The 21799-nt window shown below is 39.1% G+C and overlaps 1 protein-coding gene across 3 annotated transcripts in view; it reads left to right on the plus strand.

Moving 5' to 3' along the window:
* Positions 1-21799, plus strand: part of LOC140495970 (ubiquitin carboxyl-terminal hydrolase 12-like) — a 69160-nt gene that overhangs the window by 25552 nt on the left and 21809 nt on the right. For 2 of the 3 annotated variants that reach the window (XM_072595326.1, XM_072595325.1), the window contains exons 3-6: positions 1203-1283; positions 2381-2594; positions 4390-4616; positions 5091-5167. In XM_072595326.1, the coding sequence (XP_072451427.1) occupies positions 1203-1283; positions 2381-2594; positions 4390-4616; positions 5091-5167 (599 nt within the window). The remainder of the gene's footprint in view (positions 1-1202; positions 1284-2380; positions 2595-4389; positions 4617-5090; positions 5168-21799) is intronic. The other variant, XM_072595327.1, reaches the window with a different exon arrangement.

Raw genomic sequence — 21799 nt, forward strand, 5'->3', positions numbered from 1 at the left:
CTGGGCTTCATTGCTGCAATTAATGGATCTCCAAATCCTTGAATTTAGTCATCAGCAAGAGGCTGGAAGCTGAGATTTATATTGCCATTGAGTAATTTGTAATTAATAATGCCAGTATAACCTTGGAATTAGCTTTGCATTCTGACTTGTCACTGTATTTGAGTGGAAGTGAGGCATCTCACTGGTTTTAAACTCAAAGTAAAGGCATTTCCTTTTGGTATTTGATGTCAGCGTGGCTTGCTGCATAGGTACATCCTGACATTGAGTTGACTTTGCATGAGCACATGCATTTCCCCATGACCTGTCCTACTTGCCTAGCTTCCTTTCCACCTATCCGCTCCACCCTCCTCTCAGACCTATCACCTCCATCCCCACCCCCATTCACCTATTGTACTCTATGCTACTTTCTCCCCACACCCATCCCCCTCATTTATCTCTCTTCTCTGCAGGCACCCTGCCTCTATTCCTGATGAAGGGCTTTTGCCCGAAACATCGAATCTCCTGCTCTTCAGATGCTGCCTGACCTGCTGTGCTTTTCCAGCACCACTCTAATCTCAACTCTGGTTTCCAGCATCTGCAGTCCTTGTTTTTACCTAATACATTTTAAGTGTCAAGAATGTGGTGCTGGAAAAGCACAGCAGGTCAGGCAGCATCTGAAGAGCAGGAGAATCGATATTTCGAGCAAAAGCCCTTCATCAGGAATTCCTGTTGAAGGGCTTTTGCCCAAAATGTCAATTCTCCTGCTCCTTGGATGCTGCCTGACTTGCTGTGCTTTTCCAGCACCACACTCAACTCTGATCTCCAGCATCTGCAGTCCTCACTTTCGCCAAATACATTTTAAGCTTTTGTGACTGCTCTGCGCTTCAATGGCCTACACCTAATTGTTGTGTGCAGTACAGCTGCCTCAATAGATCCACCATACATTGCAGGGGTAATGGAATTTTTAAAACTTCTCCTCCCTCACATTTCATGCTTTTATGTTGTCCCTGGAAGTTGCCCTGTTACTCTTGTCTAAATTTGACATTTTCAATATAAAACTACTGCTACAGCAAGAACATGACTGTATCCTTTGATGTGAATAGAAAGCTTTTTAAATATAAAACGATCTCAACTAGTTTCTGAAATAGCGTGAATCTTATACTAAAACATAAATTCCTTTGGTGATTCTCTTGACCATCTCTCCTTTGTCTTTCTGTTTTTAGGGCGCCAATGCCTCTGCTTTGGAGAAAGAGATTGGGCCGGAACAGTTTCCAGTAAATGAACATTACTTTGGCTTGGTCAATGTAAGTTACTGCTCATGTCTTCTGAATCAGTCTTCAAACTAGCATTCCCTTTAGCCATTTCAAAAATGAGTTCCAGTCCTATTTCTAATAATTTTTTCTTTTCAAATTGTTGAAATTATATTGGATCAGGTGATGCCTACTTCATAACAGTGGAAGCAAACTGGTACAATAGTAAAAATTCCAAATAGGAAAATACAAATGCATAATTCTGACAAGTTTGGAAATCCCTTTCCAATTGAAGATATAACATCCATACTTAGAAGTTGTAACATAGAAATTTAGTGATCTGTTCACCCAGTTATAGCCCCTTTTAAAATACTAATCCTAGTTCCAAGTGAGCATACTTTCATGCATCTGTCTTGATCAGAGCTTTTCGCAAAGTAACTGATCTAATTACACGTGTGAAGGAGGAGTAGATATAACATCCAGTTCTGCATAGCCGGCAATGAAGAGCATAGAGATTGGAAAAATAAAACAAACAAGAGAAAAGCAAATGCATCTGAACCTGAAACTTTGTTATTCATCAACTCTTCAAGAAGTCTTCGAAATCTGTTGTAAGATTGTAGTAATCTAAAACCTTTTTGGACAATATTCTAGAAATAAGGAACCACACCCTATTGGAATTGTATAGATTAAGCCAAAATTAATACATAATTTCCTCTTACATTGATTATTCATCTTGTCTGAATTTGTAAAGTCCATCGGGTTCAAATACTCTAAATGCAGGCACAGGTTTTTCAAACTGGCCTCATGAACCTGAAATATTCTTTAATCATGATAGGTATAATTTAAGTTTAATAGCAAACTTTTAGAAACATCAATAGCTTGTGTAAAAAATGTGAAGTGAAACTAATATCTCAGCATTGTTTCCTGCATGTTTTGGCAATTGTGATTAAAGATGTTTCTTTCGATTTTAAAAATATGTATATTTGTTCACGTGCTGCTGAATTCTTTCAGGCTTACTGACTTGAATTCAGTAGGATGAATCAGCTGATTTAATATAATCTGAAAGCGTCACTCGAGCAGTGAGAAAAAAATGACATTACTACTTCCATATTCCTTACTATACGTTTTTGATTGTTTTTTAACTTTGCTAGTTTGGCAATACATGCTATTGCAATTCAGTTTTGCAAGCACTTTACTTCTGTCGGCCATTTCGGGAAAAGGTTTTGGCGTACAAGGTGCAGCCCAGGAAGAAGGAAAATCTACTCACATGCCTATCTGACCTCTTTAATAGTATAGCAACGCAGAAAAAGAAAGTTGGTGTGATACCACCTAAGAAATTCATTTCAAGGTTAAGAAAAGAAAATGGTAATGCGGACATTTTCTACTTTTTGTAATGCATGACCGATGTTAAAGCTAAATGTTAACGTTATTAGAGTTCAAAACTAGAAGCATGTTGAATTGATGTGCAGTGGAAATAATTGTAGGAATATTTTGCTCAAATTGTTGAACTGTGGAGTCAAAATCCTGTTTGTTTTTAAAACCTGCACTAACATCGATTGTACTGTCCGTATATGCCTTGAGTGTCTTTAATTTCAACATTTTAAATCTTTGAATATTGAAGCAGTTTTTGAATTAAAGTGTGGCCTACTTTAATACCATAATTAAGTGACTATAAGTTAGGTTGGATAGAAAGAACTGCTAACAAAACAGAAGTTTAATATTATGGGGCAAAAGACATGCTTTTGAAGGTTTTGGATTTAAGAGCTTAAGAATGTTAGACGTATGAGCAGAAGTAGGCCATTGCTGCTCTCAAGTTGAAAAAAAATGGATTAATCCTACCTCGTTACACATTACAAGATCGAAAATAATCTGGCCCTGGGTAGGTTCTGCAATATACTATAAGAAGCAGTCCCTGATATACTCTACAAATTTGTCTCCAATGGTACCATTCCATATCTGATTATCCAGTCGCGATGCAGATTAAAATCACCCATGATAATTGTCATCCTTATATGTCTCTGTTACATCCCAGTTTATACAGTTTATCCAACCGCGAATCAACTCTTTGAGGACCTATAGATGACTTGTACCAGTAATGTTTCCTCTTGCTGTTCGTTACTTGCACTCGATTCCGGATCACAATTCATTACACCTATGTCACTACTCGCCACGAATCTGATGCTTTTATTTACTGACAAAGCAACCCCAGCTCATTTTCCTTTTTGCCCCGAATACCCTTGAATATTAAGATTCCAGTCTTTGCTTTGTGACCATGTCTCTACAATAACTTTAAAGTTGTATCCATTTATTTCTACTTATGCATCAACTCATTAATCTTATTACAAATACTGCATGGATTTAGATAAAGAATCTAAAACTTTGACTTTTTAACCATCATTTACTTGCTCATTCTAAATTCTGCTGCACTCTTGTGCATATATTTTCAACCCTTTCTTGCCACACTTGGATTGATGTTTGCCTCTTCACTTTCTTGCACCTCTGCTCTTTTGTTTGATTTTGATTTTTTTTATATTGTTACCTTCACTTGAACCATCTTCCCTGCCAATTTAAAGCCCCTTCCAAAGCCCTAATATATGAACAGGACACTGCTCCCAATATGACTCAAATGAAGACCATCCCAATGGAACCACACTGTCTTTCCTCAGTACTGGTACCAGTGTGTCATGAATCAGAACCTGTTTTTCCCGCACCAATGTTTGAGCCGTGCATTTCCATTTCCATTTTAGTTAATCTGTGCCTCGCGCAGAAGTTGGTTAAAACTTTTCAGCAGAATAATTGTTCAAGTAGATGCATTGATAAAATTTATAATGAACTATGAATTTTGCTTCTGATGCTCTTTTGATATGACAGTAATAGCAATATTGCAATTTAAATCCAAAAAACAGATTTCCATAGTTTACTTATGTTCTCTCTTTTCAATATGATGTAGTACTGCAACACGCATCTCTTTGTAAACTGTTGACCCAAAGAATAAGTTTAGATGGCTCCTTGTTTTGTTGGGGGATGATGGGAATTACTTTTATCCTTTTTTTGAGATAAAAGGGAAGATTCGTGGTGATATAATTGAAGAAATCAGGTGTTGATCAAAATGTAATTCAAGTCTGCTCAGTTACTGATACCCTCTTTTTGATGTTTCCAGAACTGTTTGATAATTATATGCAACAAGATGCACACGAGTTTCTGAACTACCTTTTAAACACAATTGCTGACCTATTACAAGAGGAAAAGAAACAAGAGAAGCAGAATGGCAAGCTGCAAAATGGCAATGTGGAAAATGAGGAAAGTGATAAAACAGAACCAACCTGGGTGCATGAAATATTTCAAGGAACACTAACAAATGAAACAAGGTGTCTTAATTGCGAAACTGTGAGTTTCAAAGGAAAGTGTTGAAATCTATAATGAGTGTGCGCTGAAATTGCTAACAGTGCTGGACAAGTAGAGCCTTAAATTCACCATTTTGTTACCAAAATAATCCCATAATTGTGCTGCTGTTCTTGGTACCAAATCTGCTGTAATTTTTTTGGGTATTTGCAACTTTATGGATTTGACTTGATCTGGAGCAGCTCTGTAGAACCACACATTAGTGAAAGTAGCCAGAGGTGAAATGAATAATCCATTACAGATGGATGACTGGTATTAGACATGTTCTGATGTAGTGCTGCATCAGATATTGCCTTTATCCTTTTAACCTTTTGTAGGTTTCCCTTTGCATTTCCTCTGGATCACCTTCCTACCCTTTCACCCCCTCTCCATTGTCAAAGGAAGTACAGTACAAAAATAATCATGAAATAATTCTAACTAATATTTTGTGATTAAGTGTTGTGTTTTCTTTCTCTACAGGTTAGTAGTAAAGATGAAGATTTTTTGGATCTTTCAGTTGACGTAGAACAAAATACTTCAATAACTCATTGTTTAAGGTAGGTTAGTGTGTAAAGGTTTTTACGCACATAAGTATTATTGGAGGTTAATTATGTGCATCTTAATGTACATTCCTAGTAAAAGGCTAGAGATATGAAAGGATTATTTGCAGATTTTTGAAAGGTATCTTATCTCTGGTCCTAAAATGATGATTAGTTTCTCAAATTTTGATATTGCAAACTGCAGATCAATCTATGCATACTAAAACTGGACAACTCCAATCCTGGTTCAGTTTGAATTTGAGTGTGGACATCTCCAAACTTTGACTGGGACTGCCATAGTGTTAAAGGTTTAGATGGAGAGGAATTTGTTAAGTGTGTACAAGACAATTTTCTGATTCAGTATGTGGATGTACCTACTAGAGAAGGTGCAAAACTTGACCTACTCGTGGGAAATAAGGCAGGGCAGGTGACTGAGGTGTCGAGGGGGAGCATTTTGGAGCCAGCGACCATAATTCTATTTGTTTTAAAATATTGATGGAAAAGGATAGACCAGATCTAAAAGTTGAACTTCTAAATTGGAGAAAGGCCAATTTTGACGGTATTAGGGAAGAACTTTCGAAAGCTGATTGGAGGCAGATGTTCACAGGTAAAGGGACGGCTGGAAAATGGGAAGTTTTCAGAAATGAGATAACAAGAATCCAGAGAAAGTATATTCCTGTCAGGGTGAAAGGGAAGGCCGGTAGGTATAGGGAATGCTGGATGACTAAAGAAATTGAGGGTTTGGTTAGAAAAAGAAAGAAGCATATGTCAGGTATAGACTGGATAGATTGAGTGAATCCTTACAAGAGTATAAAGGAAGTAGGAGTATACTTAAGAGGGAAATCAGGAGGGCAAAATGGGGATATGAGATAGCTTTGGCAAATAGAATTAAGGAGAATCCAAAGGGTTTTTACAAATATATTAAGGACAAAAGGGCAACTAGGGAGAGAATAGGTCCCCTCAAAGATCAGCAAGGTGGCCTTTGTGTGGAGCCACAGAAAATGGGGGAGATACTAAATGAATATTTTGCATCAGTATTTACTGTGGAAAAGGATATGGAAGATATAGACTGTAGGGAAATAGATGGTGACATCTTGCAAAATGTCCAGATTACAGAGGAGGAATTGCTGGATGTCTTGAAATGGTTAAAGGTGCATAAATCCCCAAAACCTGATCATGTGTACCCGAGAACTCTGTGGGAAGCTAGAGAAGTGATTGCTGGGCCTCTTGCTGAAATATTTGTATCATCGATAGTCACAGGTGAGGTGCTGGAAGACTGGAGGTTGGCAAACGTGGTGCAACTGTTTAAGAAGGGTGAGTCTAACCTCAGTGGTGGGCAAGTTGTTGGAGGGAATCCTGAGGGACAGGATGTACGTGTATTTGGAAAGGCAAGGACTGATTAGGGATAGTCAACATGGCTTTGTGCGTGGGAAATCATGTCTCACAAACTTGATTGAGTTTTTTGAAGAAGTAACAAAGAAGATTGATGAGGGCAGAGTAGTAGATGTGATCTATATGGACTTCAGTAAGGCGTTCCACAAGGTTCCCCATGGGCGACTGATTAGCAAGGCTAGATCTCATAGAATACAGGGAGAACTCGCCATTTGTATACAGAACTGGCTCAAAGGTAGAAGACAGAGGGCGGTGGTGGAGGGTTGTTTTTCAGACTGGAGGCCTGTGACCAGTGGAGTGCCACAAGGATCAGTGCTGGGTCCTCTACTTTTTGTCATTTGCGTAAGTGCTTTGGATGCGAGCATAAGAGGTACAGTTTGTAAGTTTGCAGATGACACCAAAATTGGAGGTGTAGTGAACAGCGATGAGGGTTACCTCAGATTACAACAGGATCTGGACCAGATAGGCCAATGGACTGAGAAGTGGCAGATGGAGTTTATTTCAGATAAATGCGAGGTGCTGCATTTTTGGAAAGCAAATCTTAGCAGGACTTATACACTTAATGATAAGGTCCTAGGGAGTGTTGCTGAACAAAGAGACCTTGGAGTGCAGGTTCATAGCTCCTTGAAAGTGGAGTCGCAGGTAGATAGGATAGTGAAGAAGGCGTTTGGTATGCTTTCCTTTATTGGTCACAGTATTGAGTACAGGAGTTGGGAGGTCATGTTGCGGCTGTGCAGGGCATTGGTTAGGCCACTTTTGGAATATTGCGTGCAATTCTGGTCTCCTTCCAAACGGAAAGATGTTGTGAAACCTGAAAGGGTTCAGTAAAGATTTACAAGGATGTTGCCAGGGTAGAAGGATTTGAGCTACATGGAGAGTCTGAACAAGCTGGGGCTGTTTTCCCTGGAGCGTCGGAGGCTGAGGGGTGACCTTGTAGAGGTTTACAAAATTTTGAGGGACATGGATAGGATAAATAGACAAAGTCTTTTCCCTGGGGCGGGGAGTCCAGAACTAGAGGGCATAGGTTTAGGGTGAGAGGGGAAAGATATAAAAGAGACCTAAGGGGCAACTATTTCACGCAGAGGGTGGTACGTGTATGGAATGAGCTGCCAGAGGATGTGGTGGAGGCTGGTACAATTGCAACATTTTAAGAGGCATTTGGGTGGGTATATGAACAGGAAGGGTTTGGAGGAATATGGGCTGGGTGCTGGCAGGTGGGACTAGATTGGGTTGGGATATCTGGTCGGCATGGGCAGGTTGGGCCAAAGGGTCTGTTTCCATGCTGTACATCTCTATGACTCTATTTGCTCAATGCAGCTAATCCAAGGTAACATAATGAACAAACAAAATAGAATTTCCCCATCTCCTGCTTAAGCAATAGCAGTGACGACTTACATCAAAATTTTAACTTTAATCCTGCCTTAAAAGATAACAAATGCGAGGAACGAAAGAGAGAAGCTTTTAAAAACAAAAACCCATTGGGTGGCTATTACTACTCACTGGGATAGTGTGCTCGAATTCAAGCCCTATTATTCCTTGACTCATTCCAAAAGTTAAAGACTTTTTAAAAAAAAAAGCGAAGTTTCCCAACTTATCTAACGTTGAGACCCAGCTTGACAGAAAGTACAGACCATATTTCTGTACTGACCAAGAATTACTATTTATTACAACTGATCAGATTCTAACCCTCTTATAAACTTCCCCTTACACACTGACAAATGGACAAACAAACAGGGTAGAAAATAGATTTTGGCAGAGGGCAAAAAAATTGGACAGACCATTCAATAGCCTTTGTTCCCGGTAGTGTTAATGAAATGATCATTATGACTCTTCTGCTAGCCTGCTATTTGTTTCAGACATCTTTCTTTAGTTACATTCATCGACTGCAAAGGAGCACAAGTTGGCTGGTTCCCTTATAAAAAGTGCCCAACTTATCAGTTAAAAGTCACACTTTACAATAACTGTTGCAGAATAGATAAATTGGTTTTCTTCAGATTTACACTGCGTTCTAGCTGCAGCGAACAGAGACTGCTCCTGAGCTTGGGGCTGATTGCTTCCCCCTCTGTAATGTGTTCCCAGATCTAATCTTTTCAGTTCTCTAAGAACCAATCTCTCGGTTGTCGGCTGACATAATGTTTCTATCATTGAAAATTAGTCAGTCGTCCATAGATCAGTCAACTTTTTGTTTCCAAAAAAGGCTTAACCTATACATTCCCTATGCTCCAAATCCTATGTGTTTCAAACTTCAATTGCTGCTTGTTCAAACAGTTGTTTACACAATGCCTCGTATGAAGCCTGGTTACTTGCTTTAAAACTGCAGCCACCGTTTCAAACACTGGATCTTAAAACACTGTTTTTTATTTCCGTCCCAGTTTTTCAAAACAGTTAGCGAAAAGACACAGTCATTACAGTCACAAAGACAAATTTTGAAATCAGACTTTAAAAGAGCATAAGAAATAATTGTATTTTATGAAGTATAAGTTACAGAAGAAAAATTAAAACAGGAATACAGCCTGTAAAGAAAGAACAAGTTAATCTCAAAGGTAATGTGGGAGAATGGCAGGTGAACCAATAACTACTGTGCCTGAGACTTTGATAAAGAAAATAATGAATTAGATGCTACCAGAAGATGTGCAGAAAACCGAAAGAGTTGCGGCATGCAATATTGAATAAATCACAGAATTTAAGAGGTTAAAACATCAAGTCTGGATATAGAATCACATATACTCAGGAGAAAATAGAGATGGAGAGAATGGCATGGACTGGTTTGCTGTACAGTGAGGCAGCATTAACTTGATGGGCTGAATGCCTTCCTTCTTTGCCATAAAAGTCCAATTCGATCAAAACCTGGAAATTATAGGACAAGCAGTTAGTGTCTGTGATGTTAAAGATACTGAAAGCATGCTAAAAGAATTGATAAAATATCGAGTGAGAAAAACCATTTCAAAGAAACTAGTGACCAGTCATGACAAAATATTTAATTCTCCTGAATTCGTTTGAAAGATGAAAGAGTGCAAAGAGTAGACATGGGTAACGTTATGTATGTGATATACATGGATTTTCAAAAGACATTTTGATATGGTTACCTCATGATAAAAGTCTGAAAGTTTTGCAGTCAGGAAGCTGAATACATTGCATATTGAGTAAAAAAAACACAAAGATTAGGGTAAAGGATAAATATTCAGATTGGAGGAAGGTTAAATAGTTGTGTTCCAAATGGATCAGTTTTGGTGCCATTGGTATTCATAATTTAGATTAATGATTTGACTGAGGAATGAACAACAGTATCAACATTTGAAGATAATACCAAACTGACAGATATAGCTAACACTGAGGAAGAATGCAACACAGTACAGTACAAGAGTACATGTAAACATTGGCCAAACTAGGCAATTATGTGATACATTAACTATAGATAATAGGTAAATTGATACTTTGGTCAGAAACACAATCATTACCTATACATTAGAGAATATTTTTGTTTTAAATTGAATGGGTTAGAAGAGTAAAGGGAATTTGAAATACTGGAGAACAAACCATTAAAAACTGCCTCAGAAGGAGGAAAGAAATGCTCAGAAAGCACTGGGATTTATTTGTAAGGTTATCAAATTCACAAGTAATTATATTATGTTAACTTCGTGTTGGACTTTAATCAGGCTGCACTTCTGGCTTCCATATTATAAAATTGTCATCAAACACTGGAGAAAGTACAATGACTTACAAGGACGGTACCATATCTGAGAGATTTCCATTGCTAGGAAAGTTTGGGGTTAAGAAAAAGACTTCAAGGTATCCTCAGAAAGAAATTAAAATTTCGTGGGTTGGACAAGTTTAATATGTACTTCTGGAATAATCAAAAACTGGAGCCATAACTACAAGATGGTTAGTAAATTAGTGGAGAAATTAGTATACTCTTCTTGCAGAAAAATTAGAATCATGAATCACTACACTGGAAATAGGCAAGTAAATAACTTGGCTGATATACGAACTGATGAAGAAATGAGAGAAAAACAAATTTATAAATATACTGAAGGAAAATGAAATGAGAGTATTTTATGTAGAGTATAAACATGAGCACAGGTACATTGGATCAAATAGCTGATGTATATTTTGTGAAAATGACCAGATGAACACATCATTTTACTTTTGTGATTGGGTTTCTTCTTCAAAGTACACAAACGTCATTGTTAGCCATCACTATGTGGCTAGAACAAAGGCTTTCTGTGAGACTTGCAGCAAAATTTCTTTTTCCTTGCTTAATAGGCCTTTACTGATCTGTAATTTGTTGACTGGCATTTCTTCTATTTCACAGTAGATGGAATTTAGAAAAAGAAAATTTTTGTGTGTTGAGACATTCCAGTATTGAGATGAGTGTGACTGCTTTTCACCTGCATTAATCCAAATCTGGGCAACAGAAATAGTAAAAGCAACGAATATTTTTTTTAAAAAGTATATATAAAGACAGTGTGTGTTTAAAGTTTGGGAGAAGATTTGTAGCTCGGGTGCTCGTTGTTGTGGTTCTGTTCGCCGAGCTGGGAATTTGTCTTGCAAACGTTTCGTCCCCTGTCTAGGTGACATCCTCAGTGCTTGGGAGCCTCCTGTGAAGCGCTTCTGTGCTGTTTCCTCCGGCATTTATAGTGGCCTGTCTATGCTGCTTCTGGTTGTCAGTTCCAGCTGTCCGCTGTAGTGGCCAGTATATTGGGTCCAGGTCGATGTGTTTATTGATAGAGTCTGTGGATGAGTGCCATGCCTCCAGGAATTCCCTGGCTGTTCTCTGTTTGGCTTGCCCTATAATAGTAGTGTTGTCCCAGTCGAATTCATGTTGCTTGTCATCTGTGTGTGTGGCTACTAAGGATAGCTGGTCGTGTTGTTTCGTGGCTAGTTGGTGTTCATGGATACAGATCGTTAGCTGTCTTCCTGTTTGTCCTGTGTAGTGTTTTGTGCAGTCCTTGCATGGGATTTTGTACACTACATTGGTTTTGCTCATGTTGGGTATCGGGTCCTTCGTTCTGGTGAGTTGTTGTCTGAGAATGGCTGTTGGTTTGTGTGCTGTTATGAGTCCTAGTGGTCGCAGTAGTCTGGCTGTCAGTTCTGAAATGCTCCTGATGTATGGTAGTGTGGCTAGTCCTTTGGGTTGCGGCATGTCCTCGTTCCGTTGTCTCTCCCTTAGGCATCTGTTGATGAAATTGCGAGGGTATCCGTTTTTGGCGAATACCTTGTATAGGTGTTCCTCTTCCTCTTTTTGCAGTTCTGGTGTGCTGCAGTGTGTTGTGGCCCTTTTGAATAGTGTCTTGATGCAACTTCATTTGTGTGTGTTGGAGTGGTTGCTTTCATAATTTAGGACTTGGTCTGTGTGTGTGGCTTTCCTGTAAACCTTTGTGGTGAATTCTCCGTTCGGTGTTCTCTGTACCATCACGTCTAGGAATGGGAGAGGACAAACAGGAAGTCAGCTAACGATCCGCATCCATGAACACCAACTAGCCACGAAACGACAGGACCAGCTATCCTTAGTAGCGCCACACACAGATGACAAGCAACATGAATTCGACTGGGATAACACTACCATTATAGGGCAAGTCAAACAGAGAACAGCGGGGGAATTCCTAGAGGCATGGCAATCATCCACAGACTCTATCAATAAACACATTGACCTGGACCCAATATACCGACCACTACAGCGGACAGTTGGAACTGACAACCGGAAGCGGCAGATTCAAACTACTATAAATGCCGGAGGAAACAGCATAGAAGCGCTTCACAGGAGGCTCCCAAGCACTGAGGATGTCACCTAGACAGGGTACGAAACGTTTGCAGCTCGGCGAACAGAACCACAACAGACAGTGTGTGTGTCAGGTGATGGCTCAGACATGCCTCTTGTTGAGGTATGGAGAGCATGGGATGCATTATTGCGGGCGCTGGAGGGATTGGATAGTGTGTGGAGAGGTGGGAGTGAGGGATCCAGTTTTTTTTGGGGGGGAAGTGGCTGGGTGGTGAGGTCAGATTCAGCATGGGTCTCCGTGTGTTGTATGGCCGAGTGGCTGATTTTTGGCTCTCTGTATTCTACTTGCTGGCTGTCAAGATCTTGCGTCATTTATTGTCTGGTTGATTTCTAGTTAGCCTTCTCTGATTTTTTGGAGAAAGCAATGGAGCCTAGAGAATGCAGAGAAATATACTTTGATGTTTTAAAAACAGTTCACATTACAAAAGAGCGAGTTTGGGAGGTCTTAGAGAATATAAAGGTGATAAATCGGAGACGACTTCTACAGTATCCCAGAATATTGTGGGAAGCAAGGGAGGAAAATACTAAATCCATTGCAGAAATATTTGCGTCATCTATAACTATGGGTGAGGTGTCTGATGACTGGAGTTTGGCTAATATTGTACCTTTGTTTAAGAAAGGCTGTAAGGAGAAACCGGGGAACTGTAAACCCGTGAGTCTGACTTCAGTTGTGGGTAACTTGTTGGAGGTCATTATAAAAGATAGAATTTATGAACCTTTAGAGATACACAAATTGATGAGGTTTTGTGCCTGGTTGGTTTTGTGGTTTTAAAAATGTGTCCCCGAGTCTTGAAATCCCCCATCCTAGGGAAAAGACAACTACCATTGACATTATCTATACCTCTCATTATTTTACAAACACATGCATGGTTTTATGCGAGGAAAATTTTGTCTCACAAATTTGATTGAGTTTTTTAAGGAAGTTACTGAAAAGATTGACAATGGCAGATCAGTAGATGTTGTTTATTTCGATTTTCGTAAAGCCTTTGACAAGGTTCTGCGTTGTAAAACTAGTTTACATGGGATTAGTAAAACTAGTTTACATGGGATTCAGAGTGAGTTTGCCGATTGGACACATCATTGGCTTAACAGCAGGAGACAGAGTGTGATAGTGGAGGGATGCTTTTCAGACTGGAGGCCTTTGACCAGCGGTGTTTCAGAGGGATCCGATCTGGGTTCTCTTTAGTTTTTCATCTATATTCTCATCCAAATCATTTATGTAAAAGGCATGGTTAGTAAGTTTGTGGGCGACACCAAAATTGGTGATGAATTTTTTCTAAGATTACAAAGGGATTTTGATCAAGTAAGTCAATGAGTTAAAAAATGGCAGATGGAGTTCAATATGGATAACTGCGAGGTATTGCATTTTGGGACAACAAACAGGGGTAGGTCTTCTACAATGAATTATGTGGCCTTGGGTAGTGTTGTAGAATAGAGGGACCGACGGGTGTAGGTACATTATTATTTGAAGTTTGCATCATATATAAACAGGGTAGTTAAAGAGGCTTAGGCATTTGAGTTGGGAAGTCAGGTTGAGGTTGCACAGGACATTGGTGAGACCTGTTCTGGAATACTGTGTCCAGTTCTGGTCATCCAGTTATATGAAGGATAGAATCAAGCTGAAGAGAGTTGCCAGGTATGGAAGGCTTGAGTGATAAAGAATGGTTGGATAGGCTGAGACTTTTTTCACTGGAGCATAGGAGATTGAGAGGCGACCTGATAGACGTTTGTAAAGTAATGCGAGGTATAGATGTTAATGATAGTTGTCTTTTCCTTCGGGTGGGGGATTTCAAGACTAGGAGACATATTTTTAAAGTGAAAGGAGAAAGATTCAAAAATGACATGAGGGGCAACTTTTGTACACACAGGGTGGTTTGCATGTGGAATGAACTTCGTGAGGAAATGGTGATGCGGGTGCAGTTCCAATATTTAGAAGACATTTGGATAGGTACATAAATAGGAAAGGTTTAGAGGGATATGGGCAGGGTGTTGGTAGGTGGGACTAGACTAGAGTGGGATTATGTTCGGCATGGACTGAAAGATCTGTTTCTATGACTCTATGACAATTCAGCCTATCAAGCTTGGACATGCAAACTGCACTTTCCTCATATCATGTGTTTCCTTCCTTTCTCTCACTTAAAGAATACTCAGTTGATTTCCATATGTCATTTGTAAAAAGGATGTAGGTTTGCTCACTGAGCAGGAAGGTTCATTTCCAGATGTTTCATTACTCTACTAGGTAACATCTTTAGTGGACCTCAGGCGAAGCAATCTAAAAATTCCTGCTTTCTATTTATATGTTTGGGTTTATTTGGGTTTGTGATGTCATTTCCTGTGGTCCTGTGTAAAAAGTCATAATCATAGAGATGTTTAGCACGGAAACAGACCCTTCTCCATGCTGACCAGATATCCCAACCTAATCTAGTCCCATTTGCCAGCACTTGGTCCATATCCCTCCAAACCCTTCCTGTTCATATACCCATCCAGATGGCTTTTAAATGCTGTAATTGTACCAGCCTCCACCACTTCCTCTGGCAGCTTGTTCCATACACGTACCACTCTCTGTGTGAAAGAGTTGCCCCTTAGGTCTCTATTATATCTTTTCCCTCTCACCCTAAACCTATGTCCTCTAGTTCTGGACTCCCACACCCCAGGGAAAAGATTTTGACTATTTATCCTATCCATGTCCCTCATGATTTTATAAACCTTGATAAGGTCACCCCTCAGGCTCTGACGCTCCAGGCAAAACAGCCCCAGCTTGCTTAGCCTCTCCCCATAGCTCAAATCCTCCAACACTGGCAACATCCTTGTAAATCTTTTCTGAACCCTTTCAAGTTTCACAACATCCTTCCAATAGGAAGGAGACCAGAATTGCACACAGTATTCCAAAAGTGGCCTAACCAATACATGTAGCAGAATAGCAATTATTCTCGTCTAACCCCTCTCTCAGCATAAACTATCATCAAGTTCTTGCTACGTTGAGATGTTTATCCACAAGGCAAAAAATGTAACACCATGCAGGACAAAAAGACAAAACTCTTAGTAGTGCTTCACTTCATTCCCTAGTGGAAGCAGCTATTAATATTTGCCATTGTTGAGTTTGCACTGCCCTGTAAAATGAGTTTCAACAAAAGGTGGTTTCAGTCACTCCAATACTAACTGTGGCAGATTTCCCCTGGTCACTTAAAATCCACTCATGAAACTAACACAGTGGAAATCAGCCCACCATGTTCACAATGTGACTAAGGCACAGCACCAAAAGAAAATGCTCCCCATATACCAGAAACCACTTGGTTATAGACACTGAAACACATTCCAGCAACCATAGCTGAAGTGAAAGAGCATCTTTGACCATTTCAGCTCAAATCTGTAATCCATTCTTAAGTGTAAAGGAGAGATTCAAATTGGGGGCAATTTTAACCTTATTTGCTCATTAGGGATGTAATGGGAACAAATGTAATCCTGATTTACACCCATCCAGTATCACTGTCCATAATGGATGGGGTCAGAAACTACATCCCACGTGATCCCAAAGATTTCCTGCTTCCCAAGCTAGGTTAAAATTGCTCCGTGTGAACTAATGCACAATGTGACAAAGCAGCAATCTTCTCAAATAGTTTAAGCATACTTGTAGACAGATAGCAAAGTATAGAATCAGTATTGAATAGTGTTATTTATTTTCCCATAACCCTCAAATTCTGTAAACATACGTTCATCCAACTCTTTATTTTTGCAAAATAACTGGATATTGACACAAATGGTTACATTTTCTGGGAGTCCACATGTTCAGCATGCCATTTAAGGGTAGAAATTCCTCAAGCTTAAGCAGGGATGGAAGTTGTGAATTTTAGATGGATATACATCCATTACAAAATTAACTTTGTGATTGCCATTTCTTACTACTTATTTCTGATGAAGGGCTTTTGCCCGAAACGTTGATTTCGCTGCTCGTTGGATGCTGCCTGAACTGCTGTGCTCTTCCAGCACCACTAATCCAGTATTTCTTACTACTTAGTCATACCATCAAAGATGATAGACACCTGGATATTTGAAACAGAATCAAAATGTCTAATTCTGATTCTGATCAGATTTAAAGATTACCCACTTACTTTTAGATATCTCCTGCACAGAATATTTGGATAGGAGCCTCCTGTTAGAAACCTGCCCAGGAATTCTCAAATTTAACAGTGAAGATCTTTGTGTTACCACTATTGGGGATGCCCTCATTTGACTGGGTTATTAAAGTCAGGCCCCCAGAAGAGCACAGAAGATACCATGCCATTTTTGTGAAAGAAGAATTATGTTTTCCAGTGTCCTGGTCAATATGTGTTCCTTAACTAAGATAAATGAAACAAATTATCTTGTAGTAAGTTCTGTCATTTGTGGAATCTTTGTTATGCCAAAATTGATAGCAATATTTGCATACATTATAATAGTGACTCATTATCAAAAGTGCTGAATTGGCTGAGAAGTACTTTGGAATGTAACATCGTGGTGAAAAATTCTACATAAATACAAGTTTTTATAGTTTGTCTCATTTTTTTGTATTTTATGTTGGTACTCATTTCCTCTGCTTCCGTTGGCGTCTGATCAATACATTAACCACCATGTGAATATAATGGCTCACATTTATGCTTTAAAGATGACATGGGCTCCAATTGATACTAAATTTAATCTGATTTGTGTTATTAGATCTATTTTATTTTGTTTTAAACAAGAAAAGCCCTGTGTAGCAGGCATTGAGGTTATGCATCGCAGAAGTGATTTCATTAGGTAACTATTCTTAGTGAAAATTGGATGTCTTGGGATCTTTGCTTTGATGATTTTGCTGATTTTTATCCAAAAGAATTGAATTACATGTTAAGGATAATTGTCCTGTTAATGAACAGAATAATTTCCATTTAATGTAAAGGTGTAAATAAAAACTGGAGAATCTTTCTTGCCTAATGAATACCTAATAAAACTGAGAACAATTCCGAAGTTAAGCATGAAGTTATATGTCATTTATATATTATAGTTCTTCTAGATGGTTACAATAACTGGGAGTACACTGATGTATGTATCTTTCATTGCCTGGTCGGATTGAAGCTCAAGTCTCTGAATTTCTCTTACAGTCTTGCAATGCTTGCTTACTCCTTTTATGAATTTGTTATACTCAGTTTGAATCACATAGTCTTGGGGTCACTGCTTCTAAATTGTGAAGTTGCACAATCCCATGATATAAACGTATAGTCAACTTTACATTGGGTATTCTTCTGTTGAACAAATTTTTTCCCATCTAGTTCATGCCCCCTTTTCTTCCCGCCACCCTCCCCCCCCCCCCCGCAACTTACTTCCTCACCCCATCCAAACCATCCTTGATTTCAGTCCCTTCATTCAGAATGGAGTTTTCTTCCAAAACTGATTTGAGTTGGAAACAACAATCTGTCACCCCTCCCATTGCTCCCCCATCCTTACTACACTTTCCACTTTCCTTTCTTGCCTCTCCTATAATCTCCCACAAACATAGAAGACACGTTTGTTTCTCCCATGCAGTGTGCCAAATTGCTTAAATAGCAAGATGTATCTTACTGCCTGCAACAATCCCAATGGGGCCCCAGTGTACTTGAGTCCTTGATTGCTATACGTAATAGCTATTCAGTGAAATTCATCTTTTCAATCAATTTGTGTGCCAGTTCCCACCAGCAGACTTTTGCTGCCAGGTCCTGAGAATTTCAGCCTTCAAATAGAAACTTTTACATGAGGATAGTGATCTAACAGTTTTATTAAAAGTGAATTTGCTAGGTTTTATTATTTGTAAAGTGCAAATAATAAAGTTTGTGCATGACATCTAAACAGTTATTTTAAAGGACAGATGTTCTGAAATTGTGCATCAGTCTAATGTATTTAAGAAGATTTTTAGCATCATATATAGACCATAAGCTCATTGATCACCTCTTTAGTGAGTTTAATTATCATTTAAGTGGTACAACATTATAGAAGTCAGAGGATTTTGCAAAAGGTCAGTGTTGATTAAGCTGAAATGTGGTTGGGGCTGCTACAGTTGGTTTTATAGGTTCATCTCAGATGAAAGATAAAATACAGCAACCATTCTCAATTGATATCCAGTGATCAATATTTATACGTGTTAACATCTGAAAAAGAAGCTAGGATTCAGCTTAGCTTTGCTAATTTAAGGTGACGGATGGCTGCTTGGCTGATGAATAAGTGCCAATACTGTTGCACAATACCAATTATACTTGGTGTAATACATACTTTTTTAGATTAGATTAGATTACTTACAGTGTGGAAACAGGCCCTTCGGCCCAACAAGTCCACACCGACCTGCCGAAGCGTATACCACTCAGACCCATACTCCTACATTTACCCCTTCACCTAACACTACGTGCAATTTAGCACGGCCAATTCACCCAACCTGCACATTTTTTGGACTGTGGGAGGAAACCGGAGCACCCGGGGGAAACCCACGCAGACACGGGGAAACTGTTTGATTTGTTGGGTTTTTAATTTTTGTATGTCGATATAATGAACAGATAACTTGATTTGACTGGTATGAAATGCAGCCACAATGAGCAAATAACTTCAAAATTCAAAAAATATATGTAGTTTGAAAACGTAAAAACCTGTGGGATGCACAATCGAAGACGTGCTGTTCAATTTGGCTGTTTATCTGCATTGTGAACGTTGTGTTTCAGGTTATGGAATTGAATGTAAAGAAACACAGGACCTGAAGCAAATTACTTTGCAAATGTTAATTAGGGCTTAGTCTGTGAGAAGATTTGTAGCTCGGGTGCTCGTTATTGTGATTCTGTTCGCTGAGCTGGGAATTTGTATTGCAGACGTGACATTTTCAGTGCTTGGGAGCCTCCTGTGAAGCGCTTCTGTGATCTTTCCTCCGCATCAAGAGCATTTCCGAACTGACAGCCAGACTACTGCGACCACTAGGACTCATAACAGCACACAAACCAACAGCCACTCTCAGACAACAACTCACCAGAACGAAGGACCCAATACCCAGCATGAGCAAAACCAATGTAGTCTACAAAATCCCATGCAAGGACTGCACAAAACACTACACAGGACAAACAGGAAGACAGCTAACGATCCGCATCCATGAACACCAACTAGCCACGAAACGACATGACCAGCTATCCTTAGTAGCCACACATGCAGATGACAAGCAACATGAATTCGACTGGGACAACACTACTATTATAGGGCAAGCCAAACAGAGAACAGCCAGGGAATTCCTGGAGGCATGGCACTCATCCATAGATTCAATCAATAAGCACATCGACCTGGACCCAATATACCAACCACTGCAGCAGACAGCTGGAACTGACAATCAGAAGCAGCAGATTCAAACCACTACAAATGCTGGAGGAAAGATCACAGAAGCACTTCACAGGAGGGTCCCAAGCACTGAAGATGTCACCTAGACAGGGAACTAGGACTTAGTGTTAAGTACAAAGTTTAATTTTATTCTTTGTGAATACACTTAGTGCTACTTATTATATTTTAGAAAGGTGTTTTTTCACGCATGAGTTTGCAGGGTGCAAGATATTTAGCTGGTTCTAATCAAACATGTTTTGGGCAAGGGAAGATAATTTAATTTTTTCATTTTCAAAGCTCCTTTGAGGAATGGCTAAACATTTCAGAAAATATTGTTAAGTAACCATGTTAGATGAGTACTCTAAATATAAATTTTTAAAGTGCACATTTATTAGGCACTGGAAAGTGAACATGAAAGTATTGAATGAGAGCGATCTTGTGGTCCACCCATGTCTTCCACAGAGTGTACAATTGATCCTATCTCTCTAACTTGCGCAATGTGTGCTAACCTTTACTGAGCCTATGGGAAAGTCTCAGCTAAAACTGAAACATTGCCATGATTGTCATGGGAAGCTTACCTATGAAGGCATTTATGGTATGTGCTCATCTGTGGAAAAATAAACCCTACTGAAGATGTGGTCATAATATTTCACCTTTGTTTCTTTGTAAGGAAAGGTAATTGTGTCAAAAGTATTTCCAGAGTTTTAATTTTTCAAAGTAAATGCTACTTTATCTAATTTTACTTTAGGGAACAGGACATTTTCAGTGTTTTTCCACTGCTGGGTGCATACCTGTGATAGCAACATCAGGTAAGCTTTTTCTTACTGAGGTGATGGCAATTCAGTTTCAATTAAACTGAAGTTCCCTAGTGCCTTTCCATCCCTTCAGTAATCTTTGTGTGATTCATCAAAATTCTAAACTGCCTAAAAATATTTGTTACCTGTTGTAAATCAGTTTGCCCTCAAAATTATTTCTATATTTTCATTCTTTGCCATTCCTGTTGCCTGCAGAAAACTGGGAATGAAAATTGCAGAAGTTTTTGGGGGGCAGGGAGTAGCAGACTTGAACTTTGTATTTGAGGTGAGCACTGTCACTGCTCGGTAATGAATTGCTTTACCACTTATTGCATTCACTGTCTGTGTCACACGCATCTGATTCAGGTGTTGCACTTAAGGGTGGAGTAAAGTTTGCATCTTTCTTTTGAATCATAATTCTTGTACCAGTGTTATAAAGCCCGCAGTTAGGTTTTTCCTACGTTGCAAGAACAGCCAGAAGTGTTATTGTTCTTCCATCATACCATCTCCATCTATTGTCCCATTCTATGAATCGCTTTTGCTAATGACTTCACAACCGGTCTTGGATTGTACATACCTATTATTCTTTTTGCTGTTCAGTTGTAAAATTCTCCATGCCCTTTTGAAGGGCATTGAAAATACTGCTTTATTCAACCCTTTTGAGACTTATATGTATCGTACAGTTGCAATTAGCAACTTACAAGATAGGTTTGGCTGAAGACAGTCCTTATCCCAATTAGTCTCACCCTTCCTTAATGCTGAACTGTTGCAGTATCTCTCTTCCTTAAATTAGTTCAGTTCAAGGTCACAGTATAACTTAAGATCACTGTTTTGGGCTCTACCCCATATTCTTCTTTTGTTGACTCTGGATTTGCCAAACTTTCATTTTAAATTTTTATACAAGATCTTCCTTTTCTCTTCAAGACCCCAATTCTCTGGAGAGGACAGGTCTGTCCAAGATTTGAAATGCTGTTGCAATATATAGGAAGGCTCTTTAGGCATTTCCTGTGAATTCAAACAGGCAGTTTTTCTCACTTCAAGAACTCTTGCTGTTTTAACCTTTTATGTACATGGTCATTGTTATGACACGGCAGTGAACCCCTCTGTTAATTAAACCAAACACCCAGAGAAGCTCACCTCACTTCATAAACTGTTAAAATGTGCGTGACAGAACTCCTAAATTCCACTATTTAAGGAAAATAACATCAGTTTATATTTTTTAACTCTAAAGGTGAACATTAAACAACAACTATTCACAACTCTAAGCCCCTCTTTCTCTTAGCTGCTTATTACCTGCCTCCAACTCTATAACAATATGCTGTTCCAATAAGACACTTATTAAAATTACATCAA

This window comes from Chiloscyllium punctatum, chromosome 25 (genome assembly GCF_047496795.1).
Source record: "Chiloscyllium punctatum isolate Juve2018m chromosome 25, sChiPun1.3, whole genome shotgun sequence".
NCBI classification, from domain to species: domain Eukaryota; kingdom Metazoa; phylum Chordata; class Chondrichthyes; order Orectolobiformes; family Hemiscylliidae; genus Chiloscyllium; species Chiloscyllium punctatum.